Consider the following 20454-nt stretch of genomic DNA (forward strand, 5'->3'; position numbering starts at 1 on the left):
TTATTTCTAATAGGAATGAGAGAGCCAGAAGGGTAGAAGGGTGAGGGAGACCTGTGTTTAATCTCCAAACATGGACTGTTTGTGTCTTTGTACTGCCTTAGAGGTGATGTATGGGCAGTGGTGCTGCACCTTGGCACCTCCTAGGCCTGATGGAGTCATCTCTCTGGGGAGGGAGGAATAGTGCTGATCTGTTTGGTTCCTCTGACCAGAGCTGGCATGTGAAAAGAAAGAGGCTGTGAAAGCATTGCTTCATGATCTGGGTGAATCTCCTTTGTAATACTTGACAGCAAAGAAGCATAGGAGCCAGGAAGGAATCTATTTAGCACAGAAAAGATGAGGTTGACTTCCCTAGGGCGTATCTGACTGTAGAGTCACTTTCTGAAGGCTCTCTGGCCTTCTTCCAGCTAGATTTGAACAGCTCAGAAGAGAACACCAAGCGCTGGGTAGGCCAAGGTGGCTGCCTCAGATCCTTCTCATTAGGGACTTGCCTTAAAACCTTCTCCAGGAAACACATGCAGAAGTGTGCCTGGGAGGAAGGTTTGAGATTGACAGGAACTAAAGGATTTGGCATGCACAGAACCCACAGGTTCATTTTTTTTTCAAGCATGAGGAAGAGGAATATGGTTTTTGTGCCACGTTGCCTAAATCTCCAACCTCGCATCCTAACAGCACATGAAAATCCATCCTGTGAACACACATATGGACAAACCATCTCTGGGAAAGCAGTGGCTGTGGGAGTAGAGCTGAATCTGGAAACAGATTTTCTGTGGTTGGTTGATGGGTTTAATCCTGATGTTGCCTGGCTGGAGCACTCAGAGTGCTGTGGGCTGTGCAGCCCTGGAGTGAATCCAGGCAGGGGAGTGGGAGCAGACTCAGGTAACACAGAACTCTGTGCCTGCCAGGAGACAGCAGCACATGGGAGGGAAGAGAGTAAGAATGGAGCACAGCATCCATTGATTCCTCTGTGTTAGTCACTGCTGCTTTGAGATAGCAGGCTAGAAACCACATGTTTGTCTCATTCTCCATTGTGGAATTTTGCCCCTCTGTAAAAGTTACTCAAGTGGATTCTAAACACCTGAAATCTTTCAGAATCCACAGCATCCTGTGGCTGTATGTTCTAGAATTTAAGCACAAACATGACAGTAAATGATGTTTGCTTCCACTATTTATGTACTGTTATTGCTGAAAATAAATTGCTAAAGTGCTTTTAGATTTTGGTGTAGTGATTTTCTGTTAAGCACAAAATGGGATTAAATTAATTTTAATGTTTTGTTTTGGTTTTGTGTTTTTTTTCATTTTCCCCTTCCATCAAGGATGCCAAATGCCTGATACTTTGAATTCATGGTTTCTAGTAGCCCAGCTTCATGTCTGGTAAGTGAAAGACAAAATAGTAGTACAATTATTTTCATGAAATGGAATTATATACAACTTAATGTGAGAAAAAAGTACAGCCTTCTATCCATGGCTGATAATAGAGGTTATATTCATTTTACTGATGACTGAATTTAAGCTGTTTCCTGCTGAAGAACAGTAAGTCCTATAGAGAAGCTGACATCTCTTACATCTCAAAATCCCTCACTAGTGGAATGATCTTTGCCATGAGTTTTCTAAAAGCCTTACTCAGGCTATGTGGAAAAATCCTACTTGGGTGTTTTAGGAAAGGTTTAAATTTATGTAAAAGTCATTTAAATTGGGAGAATTTGTGGTGATGAGAAGCATTTAACAAATTGTAGCAGTGGCATTTATTCTTTCACTTCTGAAAGGTACGTGCAGGGTGGTGAATGCCAGCTTGGCTGCATGTGAAAATATTTAACACCTTAAACGTGCAGTTTTTTCCCTTTTTCGTTTGTGAAAATAGTAGCCAAAAAAATCAGGTTTTCATCTAGCATTACATACTTATAAAGGTCAGAGGATGCACAAGGGAGTACAGTAATTTTCTAAGTGCCAGATCTTTCAGGGAACTGAAGTCCATAGACTTGGGTTCAGCTGTCCAAAGGCTGAAAGGAAGTTTGTACTGAAATAGCTGCACTTAAGGCCCCTTGTTTCCTTGCCTCCTCCTTTTTCCCTTCTCTCCTTTTAATTTCCTGACTCCTCAATACAGTGAAAGATGGGGCAGCTCATTACACTAAAGAGTGAATAAATGAGCAGAACCATTGAAATTATAATCAGTTAGTTAATGAAATCAGTGGAACAAAGTAAGGATGACCCTTGAAATCTGCAGTTTATTTATTTCCTACTGTTCCCTGTGGAAAAAAATGAATTGATGAGCTAATAATTCATATAGGTATTTTGAAAACTAGTGCAATAAGTGTTAAAAACCAGACTGTTTGTAAGTATCTGGGAAAACCAAAGAGAGTTAACATGAATCTGCAGAGAACACACTTTATTCATCTTGATTTCTCATTGATGGGACAATGCCTCCTGTGATTGATACATAGCATCAAATTCAATATTAATTATAAAAGTCAACAAGAGAGCTAAGACAGAGATGAAACTGGTATAGGATAGGCATAAGTTTCTAAGATCAAAGCTACATTGGCTTCTTTTGAAGGTGGCCAAGAGTTGCTGCACTTTGAGCTGATGTTATGGGGAGAAATTGAAATACTCTTACATGTGAGATGTGGTGGACAGTTTGACAGCAATATCCTGCACAAGCAGGAAAGAACCAAATCCCTCTGCCCTCAGGTGTGGAGGTTAGCACTAGAGGTTAATTTTTCTAGGGTTTATGAGCCTGGCTCCTCTGTGTTCCTGGCAGCACTGTCATTCTGGACCACAAATCAGAGCTCTGGTTTGATATTCCAGGACACAGAGAAGCCTGTGACAGGGCTGCTCACTGCCTGGCTCATTGGGAAATGCTGTGGGCTTTGCCTGTGATGAGATCAGTGACCAGTGACTGCCATGCCATGCTTTGCTTTCCCAGGCAGGTTTATTGCTGTTCTCTGGGATCTCTTTCTTCAGGCACTTTGACCTCAGTAAATTGGGAGCAGAAGTGCTTCTGCTTGCTTTGACAAGGCCAGGGACATCCTACCCCTGTGTGAAGGCTCCAGTTCTCCTCTTTCCTGCTGGACCATTTGCCTCAGGGGGTAGAAATCCTCCTGATCTGGTGGGCAGCAGCCAGCCAGGAGATTCTGATCACCATCTGCTCCTGCTGCCCCTAGCAGAGCAGTCTGCACAACTTTCTCAGATACTTCTTCCTTCGTATTTCAGCAGCCTATTTTCAACTGATTTAGTGTGTCTTCTGGAGCCAGAGAAGTTGATAATTTTCCCCATTTTGGTAAACTTTGTCTCCTTCTCTGTTGCCATTGCCCAGCATGTCTAGTCTATTTTTCCATGCTTTTTGCATCCCAGCTTTTACAGATTTAAATAAGTGCTTGTCAGGGCACGTTGTTGTGTTGCACATTCTGGTGGGTTCTCTTTGAATCTCTGGCTCCTACTTCTTCTTGTCTGTGAAATGAATGTTCCTCCTGACCCCACTCAAAAAGAGAGGAATTCAGGCTCTCATGTTTAGCCTCTGCTGTTGCAAGCTTCTTTAGAAGATAATGTTCCTTTAGAAACACTCCAGTGCCTTCCAATGCAGTGCTAAAATCATGCTTTAAAAAGTCAACCCATCAATATTACTTGAAAAACCAACCCATGGTTATTCTTTCCTGAATGTCATGTTTTCATAGGCCCTTTCTGTTACTTTACACCTCTGATGTCAGAGGGACTCTTGGTTTATATTTAGAAGTCCAGACCTTTAGAAAAGCTCTTTATTTCTTCTGCTGGGTTTGCATTTTCCCATGCATCTAAATGGAGTATTGGCTGAATCCAGAGCTGTTACCAAACTGCCAAAGAAATTACTTGGGTGACTGCTGGGGAATGTCTTGGTTCAGTATTTGCCATGTAGATACCTAGAGCTCCCTTTGTATTTTCACCACACCAAGCATGGTGACATCTCTGAAGTATTTAGGATCAAATAAAGGGGTGCTCCAACTCCTATTCTGAAAGACTCAGAGACCTGTTGCAAAAATTCACGTGAGCATTGTTTTTCTTAAGGAAATCTGCACTCAGGAAAGTTCTGATCCGCCTCGGGAAGTCCAGAGGGGAGCGAAAACTACCAAGTATATGTAGAAAACCACTCCTGCCAGAAAAGATTTCTCTGATTTGCACAGAGATGCTTGAGGACACAGTGCCATTTTGAAATGTGGTGCTTCAGAAGAAAGGGAATAAACTCTATGTTTTGTGTCTTAATTGCATCAGGATAGTCTTGCTTGAGAGAGATTTTCAGAATAAGTTTATTTGGAGTGTCTCCAGCATTTAGTTGCTCCTACCTTAACATGAGGGACTGGGCCACAGCAGGCTGAGAAAGGCCCCAGGGGAGAGGAGGCTGCAGAGCCAGGCTGGGCTCTGTGTGCTGGATACAGCAGTGCTGGGGAGCTGGCCAGGCTGGAGCACAGGAGAACATGCAAACCTAATTAGGACCTGGTCAGAATTCTGCTGATAACCATCATTCCCTGAAGTGCAATGTCACAACAGAGCTGATGAAAAAGTCAGTTCAGGAGTTTCCTGCCATCCCCCAAACTGGCAGCTGTTCATGAGCGGGTTAAACAGAATAAAGCCTTCCAAAAACGCTGTTGATATTTGTGGTGTTAAAAGCCAGAGTAATTTCTTTGAGCAGCTGTAGCGTAGCTGCAGAAACAGTTGCTCTGGAGCAGCTGAGGAAGCAGGAATGAGTGGCCAGGTACAGGAAGGTTCACTTTACCCTTAATGGCTCATCACACCGTGGTGCATGGCACAGGGCACCTCACAGCAGTGATCAGGAGCTGTCAACCACCACTTCTGGTGTTCAGGCCAGTCTGGCACTCTGGGAGCACTGACAGAACCTGGCTGAGGCTGTTGTGAGAAACTGCAACATCTCAGCTGGTGTGGGTTGAGTTACAGATGCTCCTGATCCTTTTCCACTATCCTTTCTTTTAAGATTCTTAGATTTTCTTCTAAGATAATCTCTCTGCATAACTTAAATACAGCAAAAATTATCCAACCCAACTAATGTGAGGTGGACAGCTTTCTAAAGATAGTTTGGAGTAATTTTCCTTGCAGGGTTTGATGGAGATGAGTCAGTATTTGACTAAATTACAGAGCAGATTGTGCAGTGAAATGATGAAATGTTTCAGGCCATGGTGATCTGGTTAGGAGGTTTACAGGCTTTAAAGAGTCTGTGTCACCTCAGACAGCAGGTGTAGTAACAAACTACCAAACTTCCAAATAAGCTGCAAAATTCCATGATCTCACTGGTGGTGCTGCAGAACAGCTCTGTGTCAGCACTGTGCATCCAAACACAAGAGCTCCCTTTTAGGCTCCATGAGTAGCAGGTTTTCCCCTGCACACCAGCCCAGTCCTGCTCATCACTGACCAGTTGTTGGTCTCTGCACTGCTCTCTCCTCCTGCTTCTCCACCACCCAAGGCACACAGGATAGGAAACACTATTTGTGCTCAGGAGGAGCTTTTCTTTCCCCTGAGTTTTTCACCCCTGAGTACAGCTGTTCAGCAAGAGAAGTATAAAAATGCTTTTCTTAACACAAAATTAGTCTTTTATCCGAGTCTTTTTCTTTTTGTCTTGCTAAGAGTAAGAATTTTCAATTCAGTAATTCGCTTCTTTGTGCAGTTCAGTTATGTAAATGCACAAGAGGAGCAAAGGTTTTGAAACTGGTAGAAGTACACTGAAAGTTTTAAGCTCTTTGTGCATTTGTTTTGTGGAAGGTCTGGTACCTGGACAGCTGTTCTATGACAGCTGCTCTCTGACCACTGTTTGAACAGAAAGCTTTGCCATCCTTCTGTGAGAAAATGAGGGTTTGGTTTTGGTGCCATCTGAATTGCATTTGTGTGGTGGGACAGTGATTCTGACTAGCAAGAAGAATATAGGACTGCTGTGGGTTTTGCTGCCTTCAGCTTTTGTCTCTGACTGTCCCTGGCAGTAAGTTTTACTTCTTTAATAGGTTAGAAAACGTTTCCTTTACTAATCCGTACACAAGATAGAACCCATGATAAAGATGGACATCTGTCCCTTTACAGGTCATCTCAGCACACTTCAGGTGTTTGTGATTTTCCCTGTGGAGCTGACATTCATGGTCACCAAATACTTTTAATGCCTGCAGACCTTATATTCACTAAAGAAATGAATCTATTAACAATGAATAATTGTATTTTCCTTGTAGCTCTTGTGGCACATTCACCATTGTTAGTGTGCACCAGCTCCACATTGGCTTCCAGCAGCTCTGCTCTCTTGGTTTTACAGGGAGCAATTTCCTTCCTAGCATGTCTGTGAGAAGCAGTGGATTCTTTGAGCTCCAGTGTTTGAGCATCACCTTGTCTGCAGTGACTCAGTCAGTCCTGGACAGGCACTTCTGTCTTTCAGCACAGGAGTTGCTGAATGAGGTAGAGAAGATGGGACAGGTGACAGGACTGGTCCCTGCCCACTGAGGAATCAGCCTGGGCTTCAGTTTGTGCTCTTTACAGATGTTTTATGGGAGGCAAAATAAAATTATTCTTTTATTTTGTAGACAGAACAGCAGCAATGAGGTTTTAAGTGGCTTTAATGCTTAAAAACAAAGTAAAACAACTCAACCTGATGTTCTCATTAAGATCTCACAGTGCACTTACAAACCTCTGAGCTGGTCTTGCACGAGGAGGTTTTGCCAGGTGGCTGGACATGTATCCTAACGCCCCTGTAGCTGAAGTAATTTAGGACATTGTTAATTTGGATTGGTTCAAGTCTGTAACTTGCTTAAGCTTTCCCAGCTTGGCTAGATGGGCTCTTACAGCCCTTGAGTGACCAACTGAGCTACAGCTGGCTCGGAGCCTGGATTAGACAAGCCATGTGTTCCTGCTCCAGAGGGTGAGGTGTTCTTAAGGCTGAGGAATTCAGGTTGCAGTAGTGTTTAACTAGATTACAGTACTGTCAGCAAGAATAGAGTCCACTGTCACTCTTCCATGGCTGGATTGGCCAAAATCCAGCAGATGAGTGCAGAATGGAAATGTTTGTAGTGGTTTATTAAAAAAAAAATAAAAATCCGTGTGTATTTTCCTCCTGATTACAAACATATACTGTAAGAAAACTCTTAAATGAGCTGGAATGTATTTAATTTGCTCTCTCCCTTTAACAAAAGCCCGGGGGCTGAGTGGTGTGTGCTGTTGCAGGATGTGCCTGGTGCGGCTGAAGCAGGAGGGCCGCACGGGGAAGTACATGTGCCGCTACATCGTGCACTGCATGTGGGAGGACGTGGAGCAGCGTGGGAAGGTGATGGGGGTAAGTCCTCTCTGCTGGTGTTAATCCTCATGATTCCCATCTTTCAATGCTCTTTTGGATTTAAATTTCTTAGAAAAATGCCCAAGAATCCAACTGGTTGATTCCTTTTCTAGCTTAAGGTGGTACCTGCAGCCCTCACTCCTGACCATTCATTCCCTCAGCTGCTGTATTGAGCGCTGTCCTTGTTTCTGAAAGTGCATTATGGCCTGGAGAAAGGTATTGATTTGTCTGAAATGGATTCATTTCCTAAATGATTTGCCATGTGATTGCAGGAGTGGATGCTGCTGCAACAGAATGGGGATAGGAATAAGCAGCTGTGGTAGGGAGGAATGTGGCTGGTGCCCAATCTATAGCAACAGCAGAGCTCTGAGTGTTCTCTGTATCTAAAGTGCTAAAAGGAAATTAATCAACAAGAGGTTTTTGTCAAGTTCCTACTTTGTCAAGTTCCAAGGACTATACCTAGTCCTTTGTGTATTTTTCATTTTGGAATTTCACTATACCTGATCTTTATCACAAAAAAAAAAAACAAAGAAGAAAGTTCTAAAGAGAGAGTAGTTCTAAGGAGAGTTCATTTGCAATTTTGAAGGAAGAGGAAGGTTGGATCATTCTGGCCTGTTCTGAGGAAGGTTATGGTAGTTGGTTGTAATGGTAATTTCTGTACCTAAAGTATGAAAATGTGGTTCTCCAGCCCTGTGTTGGTGTTTGCCTGAAGAGAAGGCATTGCAGAGGCAGTGGAAGTAGGTGACAGCAGACCAGGTGCAGGTGAGGCTCCCTGTGTTCAGAGCACTTCTGTGGGAGAACAGGCCTGGCAACATCTGTGTTGTCAAAAAGGAAGAGAACTGTTCAGTGATTCAGTGTTAGAGAAGTGACAGTTTTCATATAGCAATAATTAATTCCTTATTTGTTAAGCCTTCGCTGTCAGTTCTATTGGAGAAGCTGCCAGGATGTTCCTGGTGGTGCCAGACAAGGGAATTCACCAGTGAGTCAGGATTTGGGATGCAATCACATTAGAAATTCAAGGAGTTTCTTTCTGATTCTTTATTTTGTATGTGGTTTTAGAAGGTGTTGGTTCTGGTATGACTTCAGTTATTCCTTTAGCAATAGGTTTGTTCATAGTTGTTGGGACTTCTGTAGCTTTACTTTGTTGCCCATTGCTCTTATAGACAAGATATTCTGTTAATCTTCTTTTGAATTAAATTTAAATTTGTACATCTGAGGATTTTTTGCTATGTTAATGTGCTTAGATAAATTCCAATGTGGGAATCTCCTCTTTCTGGTAGGGCAGTGTGAGTGAGCCTAACAAATCAGATGCACTGGAGAAAAAGACTGAATGAAGGAGCTTCTGCATTTTTGTCCTTATCCAATGCTTTCCATATCATATCTCTGGTTCATTCTGCTTTCTCTAGGAGCTGCTATACACAGCTCAGATCTTTACTCTGGGTGTAAATTTAAGGTTCTTCTTCTTGAAAAGCAAAAAATTCCCCCAAATCCAAAACAAACTCCAGCCAAACATGTCACCTTCCAAAGCACCTGAAAGCATCTGTCTGATTCCATGGAGAAAATGACCTTTGGAAAAGAAGATCATTTGTCTGTTTCTTTTGTCCCTAATTTTGTCTCATATGAACAAAGTGCTGGCTTGTAGATTTTTGTGTAGGGTTGGGAGCAGCAGTCAGAAAAGAGGAGCAGATTTGGCTGTTTGCTGTCCTTTAAGCCATGCAGGGCTCCAAAGTGAAGAATGCTGCAGGGTAGGCCTGCACTGAGAGCTTTACAGTAAACCTCAGGGGAAAAAAGATAATGTTTGCAGGCAGTTATTTTTAAAGGGATGCACAGGGTTTCCATTTATGCAAGCTAAACTATCCCTTTTCTCCACAAAATTCCTTGAAGTATAAAAAAACCCATCAGTGTCTTTATCTTTTCATCCAGTCAGTATTCTGAAGTGTTTATACTTGCATTTTGCAGTAGCATGGCTGCTGTGTGACACAACTCAAGGAGCTCTGAAGTTGCTGGAATGCCATTTGTTCCCTGCCTTGTCAGGTTAGGCATCTGCTCAGTTCACCCTTGAATTTAAATTGTGCAGTCCTTGTAGGAATGACCCTGCAGTGGAATCTCCAGTGTGCTTGGCTGGCCCTGCTGTGATTCCTGTAACACACCAGACTGTGGCCTGGTGCTAGCACAGCCTTTATGTGGCCAGAGCAGATGCTCAGAGGAAGAAGCTGCTCATTTCAGGGATTAATGTGCAAGGCAGTTACACCTGGGTGTATTTAGTACAGCTGAGCTGCTCAGGGGGCCCTTGGTTTAATGAACCTCCTTGGGTGAGCAGTGAACTCCTGAGCAGGCACTGAGGGGGGGTGAGAACGCAGAGTGGACTCTCCTGGGGGGTAAATTTGGAAATCAGGACTGTTCTCTTCACTGTAGTCTCAGGGAGGGCTTTCATTGTCTGCAGTGGTTTGGTTTGGTTTGGTTCAGTTTGGTTTGGTTTTTTAATCTTTTATTTATTCCTGATCTCTCAGTCATTATTCACAGTCAGTCCCCTATGGAGGTGGGCTGAGAGGGTTGGGGCTGTTGAGGCTGGAGGAGTTAAGGTTCTGTGGAGACCTCCCAGCACCTGCAGGGAATCCAGAATTGGACCCTTCCTCAGGAACAGCAGTGACAGGACAAGGGGGGATGGCTTCACAGTGAAAGGGAGGGAATTTAGGTTAGACATGTGGAAGGAATTCCTCCCTGTCAGCAATGGTGCCCAGGGAAGCTGTGGCTGCCCCTGGATCCCTGGAAGGTTGGATGGAGCTGGGAGCAGCCTGGGACAGTGGAAGGTGTCCCTGCCATGGCAGGAGGTGGAATGGGATGACCCAAAAGTTCTGGGATTTTGTTGAGATGAACAAACTTTTTGGTCTCTTCTGGTAACATTTGCTGTATGATAGATGAAAATTATCTCTGCCCTGATGTTTGCAGATGTTACCAGTTCCCTTGCTCCTTGTCACTGCTTCATTTTCCTTTGTCTTTGCCAGTGATTCTGGCTTCATATCCCACTTCACTCGTGCCCCTGCACAGGCAGTTCTGTTTTTTCCATGCTTGTTCACTCTTCTCCACTCACCTTCCTTCCCTTCCCAGAGCTGTACCCTGACTGAAATCTTTCTCACTTCTCACCTTTGGCAATTACAAGGAGTTTTGAGTGACCAATAAAGGGCAGTTTCCCAAGTGCTACATGCTTTTTATTCATCTTGACCTCTTTATCCCTAATGATTTTTTTAAACTGAAGCTGTGATAATGACAGAGGGTTTGTGACCTGGTGGAAGGATATTTGTAGCAGCAATTTATTTTCAAGTAATGTAGTCCTGCAATCAATAAATATTCTGCCTCCAAAAGAAGGTGGTCAAATACATCAAGAATAATAGATAAAAAGAAGACATTAATGTTCCTGTGTTGATGCTCTTAAATTTCAGAATCTGAGTCTTTCTCAGAAATAAATGAAAAGAAACTTTACTGACTATGTTCAGAGAACTAAATTTTCATTTGCATAGATCCTAGGAGGTTAGGAAATTCCATTCCTTGCCTTTTCTCTCATGCAGTGTATCAAAGGTAAAGATTTAACTCTGATTCCTGTATTGTGGTACAAGTGACAGAGCCTTTGGGTGGAATTGCTGCCTGCAGGCAATTGGTTTAACTTGCTGACATACAAAGTTGCAGTTCTTTAGCTTGCTTCCAGTCTAGCAACAATGCTGGCACTTGATGCAGAAAATGGACACTGTATTCCTGAGGTGATGCTGATGCTTTATTGAAATGTGCCATCTGCTCTTAACTGCTTCATTGGAGCCCAAAGGGGTAGAATGTAAAGCATTTTAACTGCAAATTTACATCAGCTCCAGCTCCAAATTGAGTTTGTATTATTTCAAAACCCGGTTGTTAAAACTGCTGAGATCTAAATCTCTGCTACAAAGTTTTGGGACCTGTTAGCCTGAGCTCCTTCAGCACTCCTGAATGTCGGCAAGAGTCAGAAACCCAAACTTGACACAGCTGTAAAAACACCGAGAGTCTGTGGCCTCAGCAAATTCTACTGGTGCAGGCATATTTCAGATATAAATTTTACTCTGCTGTCCCTAGTACTAATGAAGTCAGTCTCTTTTGGTGGGTTTGCAGCCAGGTGTGTCCAGTTCTGTGGCTAACCAGTGCTCTTTACTTAATTTTTCCACTAGTGACATTTCTATCAAACTTTAAAAACAAACAGAAAAATTGGCTTGATGCAATGGCTCCAAGTGTTAATAGTAACATTAGGCTGGGTAAAAGACTTCCTTTGGATCCTGCTTTGCCAGAGATCTCCACCTCGTGGCTTGCAGGGAATGGATTTGCACTGTGCAAGCTGGCAGCTGCCTCATCAGTTTGCAGAGGGAATTCTCTCAGGACTGGACATTGCTGCTGTTTTCTCCCTGAGGGAGTTCTGGAGCCACCTGAGAATGAACCTGGTTGATATCAGTATTGTGCTTTAGTAAAAGTGTGGATTTAAAAGTTGTGATAAAAGTTTAAGTGTGTTTTAATACCCTTAGATGAAGCTGCAGAGTTGATGGGAAGGACATGTGGGTATTCCCTGGAACAGGATTTCAGCTGATAACAGGGCAGGAGATATGAGGGTTAAATAAAAAAATAAATTAAATAAATAGCAGACTTTCAGCCACTCAAAAATCCCAACCCTAAAAAACTTCCACACCCCTTCTCCTTCCTCCAAGCACCCCACACTAATACTTTTGGGTACAAATCCTGTGGTATCTCAGGAAGATCCACCAGGCTTTATTCCAATACTTGTAACTGGTTGCAGGCTCACTTTACCTGCCTTGGTCGTGTTTGTGGTGGTGGCATTCTGCTGCTGAAATGAATTAAAGTTGTTTTCAGTGCAAAATGACAATCCCTTTTATAATTAATAAATGTTCTAAAAGCTGCCCATTCATTTTATAATAAATTAATGTTCTAAAAGAGATAGGACTAGGAGGGGCTCTCCAGCCCAGTGTGCCAAACCTGTTTTAATTTGTCATAATCTCACTTTCCTGTTTTCCCACCAGACCACTTAGGCTCCTACCCCCTTTTTTTTCCAGGAACACATCTAGGTGTCTTTTGAATTCGTTTATTGGCTCTGCTGTGTGTAGCACAATACAGCCTTTGTTACACTTTTAGCTGGAGCTGTTTATACCCAGTGACCCATAATTTGCTCTCAATTACACTCATGTACATCTGAAGTAACAGCATCAGAATCAATACGTGTAACTGAGAGCTGAAATTGGCTCTGGGAACTTGAGCACTATTTTCTGTCTTGATACTTTTTTCATAATTAGAAAATTTCAGTTGATTAAAAATGCTTATTTACCTTACAGGAGCTACAGAATTTCCTAAACTCAGTTTCATTCTGTTTAAGTTATTCTTACTGTGGAGAACAAAAAGTTTGAGGCTTGTGACTGAAGACTCAGAAGGCATGGTCAGGGTGAGACCAGCAAGTTGTGGAATGGCTTTAGAGGATGAGGACAGGGTGTAAAATGGATACAATTTTAAAATAGAACTTGATCTTTGTATGAATTGAAGTGGGAAGCTGCTGTCCTGGGATGTCCAGGGGTCCTCTCCAGGCCTGCTCTAAAATCTGATAGGAAGTCATGGAGTCAGTTTTGGATACACAGGATATCAAATGAAACTACATTTTTGAGAGATTGGGGCAGGAGGAAAGTGGGTGCAGTATTTTGGGGCTGGAATGGGGTATTGGGATGAAGGGAATGTTCTGAAGCAAAACATTGCAGAGAAAGTATTGATTTTGTTTCAGGAAATGGACTGGGATATGAGACAGAGGATAGTGTTCAGTACAGTTGAAAAAGGTTTTGAAATACCTATAAAACTAAAGAAGAGAAGTTTGAGTTTTAAATTATCTATGTATATTTTGAAATGCTTTACTAGGACATTTTAAGGAGAAAAATGTTATGATTTTTGATGACCAGTTGGAATATATAAAATTTCACCAGTTTCTAGTTCCCTTTAAAAACAACAAAGAAACTAAACCCTTGCCAGAGTAGTGAGGTAGAAAATTGTTCTGTATAGTTTTTGTGGATTTTTAAAAATAGGATACCAGACATTGTATGATTAGTTTTACCTGAAGTTATTGTTTTAAGAACATCACCAAAAAAAGTTCATCAACCCTTGATCTTTTCTCAAAGAGCTTGAAAGTTCACATCAAGTTTCCAGTACTTTGTCATTTCATGGATGAATAATAGTAGGTACTTTTCCAGAGGAAATTCAGTAAATTTGATTCTGGAAATCTTAATAACTTAAATATGTAGGATAGTACACATGCATGGAATGTTACCTTGAATTATCTCAGCTGTGATGATGTCTGGAACAAACTGTAATGATGTAAATGTAGCTTTACCAGCACGAGTTTTGAAATATGGGTCTCTTTCTCAAATTGTTTGTTATGTAGTTGTTCTAGAGACAGCATCTGTGGAACCAGCACACCTGGCTGAAATGTTTGGGCCATGCTGAGGATACCTGGTATTGAAATCAATGTATAATAATAAATGCTTGGGTTCTCTTCAGACGGCCTGCCCCAGTTTTCTGGCATAAAAAAATCAATTCTGGCACAAAAAAATCAATTTAAATTTCCCAGATGTGTTGGATCCTGTTACTGTAAGGTGGTGTTGTTGGCATGTTCTGTGCCTTGCTTGAGTGCCAGCAGGAATTACACTGGAAGCTGCCTTGTGGCACCTTTTCTAGAGATACCTTTTTTTTTTCAGAATTATGTATTTTTCAGTGTTATATTACTCTATGTCTGTTATATAGGTAAGGTTCTTCCCCCAGAATGTGCTTTCAAGCTTCTCCATAAAAACAGAAATAATACCAAGACCAGAGTCTGTTCTAAACTGAGCCAAACAAACCACTGAGAGCTGCTCTGTTGTTCCCATACATTTTAATCACATTGTTGCTTGTGCTTTTCTCTGCAGATAGAAAGTCACTGATATCTTCTGCTTCCACTTCAGGATTGAGTCTTGTATTTTATTGCTGGAGCTTTGTTTATTTTTTGCTTCCATTTTCTGAGTCCTCTGGCCCATTTTATCCATTTACAGAACTGGCAGCTCTTTGAAACTTTTTTTGACTGCCTTTGCTAGCTGCTCCCACAGGAGAAGAAAAGATAATGATCAGGAAGTGCAAGTGCAATCCCTGCAGTAATCCCAGTGCCTGCTGCCACACTTGCTGACTCCTCTGGTTTCTTTTACAGCCCTACTAAAGCCACAGCACAGGATTCTTCTGTACACATCTAGGGAAGCTGAGGTGCTTTGCTGTTTTCCATTCTGGTCTGGGAATCTCAATGGATTCTATTCCTTTTTCTGTCCTCAATCTTCCTCTTCTCTTCCTGCTCTTACACAGCACTTGCTTTGTCTCTGTTAATTAGTTAATTCCGATGACACTTCCGTAAGAGCTTGAATGTTTTATTTCATTCAAAGGTCAGGAAATAATGCCAAAGCTTAAAATACCAGCATATCTAATCTTGGAGATCTCTCTTAGTTGGTAGCAAAGTGTTCATCATGTTGATTTTCAGGTTACTCAGGAAGCCCTGTGGCCAGGAGGGCAAATGCACACAAAAAGGGCAATTTTATGGCTGGGCTGTCATGGATGGGAGATGGGGTCCCTGCAGCCTTGGTCTGTAATGTGAAATGAGCAGCCCTGGTGTGAGTGGGTTTTCACAGGGCCTGGCAGGGAGCACAAGGCAGGCCTGTGGGGGAGAGGGGTTTTAGGGGTTCCCCTGAGCTCTGTTGTCTCACTGATGCTGAGTACCAGCAGTTCTCTTTGGAGGTGCTGTGTGAAGACTTCGTTCTTTAAAAGTGGGGAAGTGTCAGAGCCCCTGTAATTGGTAGAAATACAGGACTAAAGCCCCAGAGGACAAAGCCAGGTACCAAGAGCTTAAAAATAATGTGTCTCCTTGAGAGCATGCTAAATTTACCCTTTTGTATTTCCTGTTTTATTATGTCCTTGCAGGAGGGAAGATAACCCATATGTAGGTTTAATCCGTGTTATTCAGGAAACTGTGTAAGGAAAAATCCTTGCCCATGTTTTTAGGATCTTCTGGAAGTTTATTTATTCACAGCAGTATCAAATCTGAATGAAATGCAGAAGTAAGATGGAAAACTCACAATATCTTACCCTGCAGCCTTTTCATGGTTCGCTTTCCTCCTTTGCCTTTTACTTGAGGGCAGAACTAGGGTAGAGAAATAATTTTTGTTCTCTTCTGAAAGGTTACAGTAATAAAGAAACTCTTGTTAACATCAGAGTATATGGCAGGCAGGAGTTTTCACAGTCTGGCATTGTTTATTTTACCAGCAATTTGGAACCTTCTGCACTCTTAAAATATTGGCAAGAAAATATTTAACTGTTAACTGTTCTGTGGCCTGTGTGTGTTTGAAGCCCTGGGGAGGAGGAATGCTTGGGGAAATCGGGTTTTTCTCAGCTTATGATTGAAACCAGAAGGTGCAGAATATTGGTAGAAGGTGAAAGCAATGTGACTTCAAATTAGAATTTTACCCAAATGTGGAACTGATGGGAGAATGTCAAACAGGTCACGTACGAGCAGGGCCCTGCCAGGAGAGGCTGATGGAGCAAACACAAATCAGCCAGACTGCCAGGCATACAGAAATGAATTTGAAAAAGTGATAGTAATAGTGAGGATTTGCATTTATCCTGGCCTCTGTCACTGGATGAAGGCTGTAGCAGTAAGGATTAGGCTGGTTAATTGCTGACTAATTGTATGGACTCTAGCAATTGCCACTCCATTTGAAATGAAACAAACATTTTTTGGACAGTTTTTTTAGGAGAGGAGATGGGTGCCTTGCTGTTCCCTTCCAACAGAAGCTTGTCCTGGTCCCAAATTCTGGAGAAAAATTTTTTTTTATATTCTTAAGTATTTCTCCCCTAGGGGAGGATGACCTATTTGGTATGAGCGGGATCATTCTTGCTCGTATTGCTACATAAAATGTAACCTCTTCCCATGAGGGTATTAAAGGCTATGGTAAGGGAGCAGGTTTTTTTAATAGCACTAGCACTTTTCAGGTGAAATTCCTGCCAAGTCAGCAAAGTGACCTGAGTCTGGTGTCCAGGATCATCTATGAGCTGTGCCTGCCCTGCTGGAGGTCAGGGCAGGAGAGAGCAGAGACCCAGAGAGAAGAGATACCAGCAGGATCTGCAAAGGTCAGCAAAAAATGGACAAAGCTGAACATGCTCAGAGCTCCTGCTGCTGTCAGATGAAGGTCAGTGTGTGCTGTGGCTGCCAATGACCAGAGATAGTTGGGATAAAGGATGAGAAGCAGAACTGTGGGTCAGTTCCTTCTGGTCCATTCTCCTGGCATTCGCTAACGAGTAACCCGAGAGCTGCACAGGGATCACTGACAGCAATCCAGGAATGTGCAGCCCTTTGTTGCCTCTTCCATAATTTTTGCTCTTTAATGCCCTGTGGCAGTGACTCCTGCCACTTAAATGCATTGCATGAGAAAACACCTATATTTTAACATATTATTTCATCATTTCATTAGATTTTTTTCTACATCCACAGTGGACAATAATTCCTTGTTTATCTGCTTGATACCAATCATGGCTTTGCCTCTCCATCATCTCTTCTTCCTCACTTCATCCTGAAAAGTTTGCTGAGTGTTTGCTCATATGTGTCATCATGTCATCATGGTCTTTTCTGTGTGTTTTCTACTACTTTTAGATTTGTTCAGGGATCAAAAGGTAACAATTATGCACACCATTTTATATGCAGCTCATTATGGACTTATGCAGAATAGGGTTCCTCTTTTGGTTTATATTCCTTTCATAACATGAAAATTCCAGGGATCATGAAGTACTAAAATAAATTAAACATCTTTGCTAACATTACCAGAGAGACAGGAAAGGTGGCATCCATTCTGAAAAGTCTTTCAGCAGAAACAGATAAGTACAAATTAGCAGAAAATCCAGTAGATGAAAATAAAAATCACAGATAATTATGACCAGCAATATTCAGTGCTGATAAAGGTACTTGTAGTAGGTGTTCAAAAAAAAGTCCATAAAACCTATTTAACAACGTGCACGCATTTGGCAGCTACAGTTTTGAAATGGATCTTTGAGAGAAAAAAATTAAGTTGAACAATTCAATAGTGAAGAAAAAGACACATTGGTTAGCTTTAGGCTTTTGGCAACTGGGTTTTTCGGGAGACATTACAAGAAAATCCTTTGACAACTGCTCACCTTACAGAGAATCAGCACAACTTGACAGAGCCCAATAATTTGACCTCTTCTCCCTGATCCTTCTCTTGAGAGGTTATCAGTGAGCTCTGCCAGCCACGTTCTGCAGGGAAGCAGGAATTTGGAGTAAGCCACTGAATACAGTTCAGATTGTGCTGTGATCTGCTCTGCATCTGTAATTCTTACCATGGCAGTGCTTCCAAATTAATAAACTGCAAGATGGGAACAAACCTTATTTTCTGGGCATCAGAAAGGTAGGGGTGAGCATCTGCTTTTACTGAAGGATGTAGGTAATGTTGTATAACTTACTGATGATTGCACAATTGTTGTGAAGGTAGAGCATGCACAACTTTTTCCATGAACATGTTGTATTTTATGGATTGAAGATTTTGGCAGGAGCTGGTTCTGCTGCACCCCAACATTTACCTTTTGTCTAGGTTAAAAGAATATTGGGGTAAGTTATCTCTGAATATTGAAGATTATTCTCTGAAGTTAATGATTATGGAGGTGTATTACAAAATTACTTCTAATTAAAAAATAGAGAATTTATCAGAAGAGTTAATATTTAAAACATACAGGACTCAAGCTGTGGCTAATTACAAGCAGTGATGTGCTTTGCAGACAAAGTAGCAGAGCACTTAATAAAAGGCTCAAAAATTGAAGATTGGAAAAATAATTTCTTTAATATCTTTGTCATTTCACAAGTATGCGCCTGAAGGAGCTGGCTGTTATGGCTCCTTGCTACAGGAATCTTCCTAATGTTTTTATTAATTTAATATTTTTTATTCTAGCTACAGTCTCAGTCATGTTAAAATTACTGTCCTGCAAGCAGTCGTGATGTTACAGGATGAAATAAAAGGGCTCTGTTTACCCATTTAAGGTCATGTGTGTTTGCACTCAGTGTTTTGAGCAAACACTCAAAAAGCCCATGTATAACTGCAAGTGCTTATATATTATTTATAAATAACATAAACCATATTACAAGTAATTCTGTCCTATTCCAGCTTGAGAGAGGGGGCATTAAAAAGCCTAAATATTTGTGGAGTGGCATTTTTTACCATGGAAGTTTGGTCCTGTATCTCCTTGAGGAACTTTTGCTGATATTCCTGCTCCAGCAGTCAGAAGTGAGTGAGAGTGGCTGAAGTTTATGGCAGTGGGGCTGCAGAAGCCCCCAGAGTGGACTCAGCCATGACAAGATGAGTGCACTCAGACCTGTGGAACTTGTTTTGCACAGGGCATGGATTAATTTGTACTCTGTCAGCATCAACCACTGCTTTGCTGTTGCAACTTTGCCCACTCCAGGAGGGTGCTGCTGGTGTGGGGTGACACCTGGAAGAGCCCAGTCCTGGTTTGAAGAGATGACTCTGCTGGCACATCCATCCTGTACAGGTACAGGAGCAAGCACATTGTACAGAATAAATCCTGCTATTTATTCCAGCAGGACTGGTATAATGAGAGTGAGGGGGTGGAAACCCAAGCCAGAAAATTCAAATATGAAATGAGATACACATGTTCAACTGTGAGGGTGATATGCTTTAGCCAAACACAACTTAGTGAGCTTAGTACAGGGGGAACTCGGTGAAATGTAATGGTCTGTGATATGCAGAGGGTCAGGTTCTATGATCTAATCATTTCTTCTGGCTGAAATCTCTTCATAAAAAAGTCTAGTTCAAGCATAACTTGCAGCCTAAAGAGAGGAATTGCTGCCTGGAATTCAATGACTAGTGCTTGTACAGGGCAGTTAGAAGTGCCCCTTCTGGCTTTATAGTCTATGGAAGGATTAATGTGTTAAAGTAGCTTAAGGGTGCAACACATGCTGGCAAAGGCTGAAGCAGAAAGAAACTCCAGTTGCAGTGCTCAAGGCAGTGCAGCCCGTGGCCATGCCAGCTGGGGCAGTGGCACTGCCAGGGCTGCCCTGTCCTGCTCTGAGGGGATGGGCTGCCCCTCAGCCCCTGGCCTGGTGGCTCTGAGCAGGCAGAGCACATCAGAGCCCACAGGATTGTGAAGATTGGGAAACACCATCCAGTCCCCATCAGTCAGTGCATGTTCACCATTAAACCATGTCCTCAACTGCCTCATCCACACAATTTTTGAACCAGGGATGGTGACTCCACCACTGCCCTGCACAGCCTGTGCCAGTGTTTTAAAAATCTTTCTCTTTTTTCTTTTCCCTCATTTCCAATCTAAACCTCTCCTGGCACAACTTGAGGCTGTTCCTCTTGCCCTGTCGTTTGTTACCTTCCAGTCTGTGCACACTGATCCTGCTCTGCACTGTGAACCAAAGCAGGTGGGGAGGAGGAGGAGGAGATTCATTTCCAGAGGAAGCTCTTGGTCCTTCACAGGACCCTAACATGGGCTAATTCCAGAGCAGCATTCCCTTTAAACACCATGGCCACGTGTTAGGTCTTTGGCTACGTGTCCAGCAGGACAGGAGAGCACTGTGTTCTTACTTCCCTAGAAATCTTCTTAGAATACAAAACCTTCTGTGAGACTTTGCTGCAGAGTCACCCTCAGCACGTGGCTGTTGGATGATGCACATGAGCTCCCTGAGGCTGAGGATGGTTTTTTCACTGGGGCATGGAAAATCCAGCAGCTGCTTGCTGCAGTTGTCCCACAGGCAGAACAGAAAGGCTCCCAGAGAAAGGCTCACGGAGCCTTTCAGAGAACAGTTGTGACCTGTAGCAGGGAGATAATGTTAGCTGCACATTTCCTTGTTTCAGAGGTCTTGTAAAGGTGGGATGTGTACCAAAAATGGGTTCCTTGTTTTGAGCTAACACAGTCCTGTGTCACTCAGCCCATAAATCTGTCCCGTGACAGCTCTGCACTGGGCTGCTCCAAGGAAGGCAAAGGGGCAAGGTCCCAAGAAGAGCTCCAGATGTTACTGATTTTTTCCTTGTTATTAGCAATTACTCACTTGGAATTCTCTAGCA

At 42.4% G+C, this 20454-nt stretch overlaps 1 protein-coding gene across 2 annotated transcripts in view; it reads left to right on the forward strand.

The window, feature by feature from the left end:
• The window catches only part of LOC135456193 (ubiquinol-cytochrome-c reductase complex assembly factor 1), a 45308-nt gene that overhangs the window by 16863 nt on the left and 7991 nt on the right, over positions 1-20454 (forward strand). For both annotated transcript variants that reach the window (XM_064729917.1, XM_064729918.1), the window contains exons 6-7: positions 1314-1371; positions 7177-7285. In XM_064729917.1, the coding sequence (XP_064585987.1) occupies positions 1314-1371; positions 7177-7285 (167 nt within the window). The remainder of the gene's footprint in view (positions 1-1313; positions 1372-7176; positions 7286-20454) is intronic.

The sequence above is a fragment of the Zonotrichia leucophrys genome, chromosome 20 (assembly GCF_028769735.1).
Source record: "Zonotrichia leucophrys gambelii isolate GWCS_2022_RI chromosome 20, RI_Zleu_2.0, whole genome shotgun sequence".
Classification (NCBI taxonomy): domain Eukaryota; kingdom Metazoa; phylum Chordata; class Aves; order Passeriformes; family Passerellidae; genus Zonotrichia; species Zonotrichia leucophrys.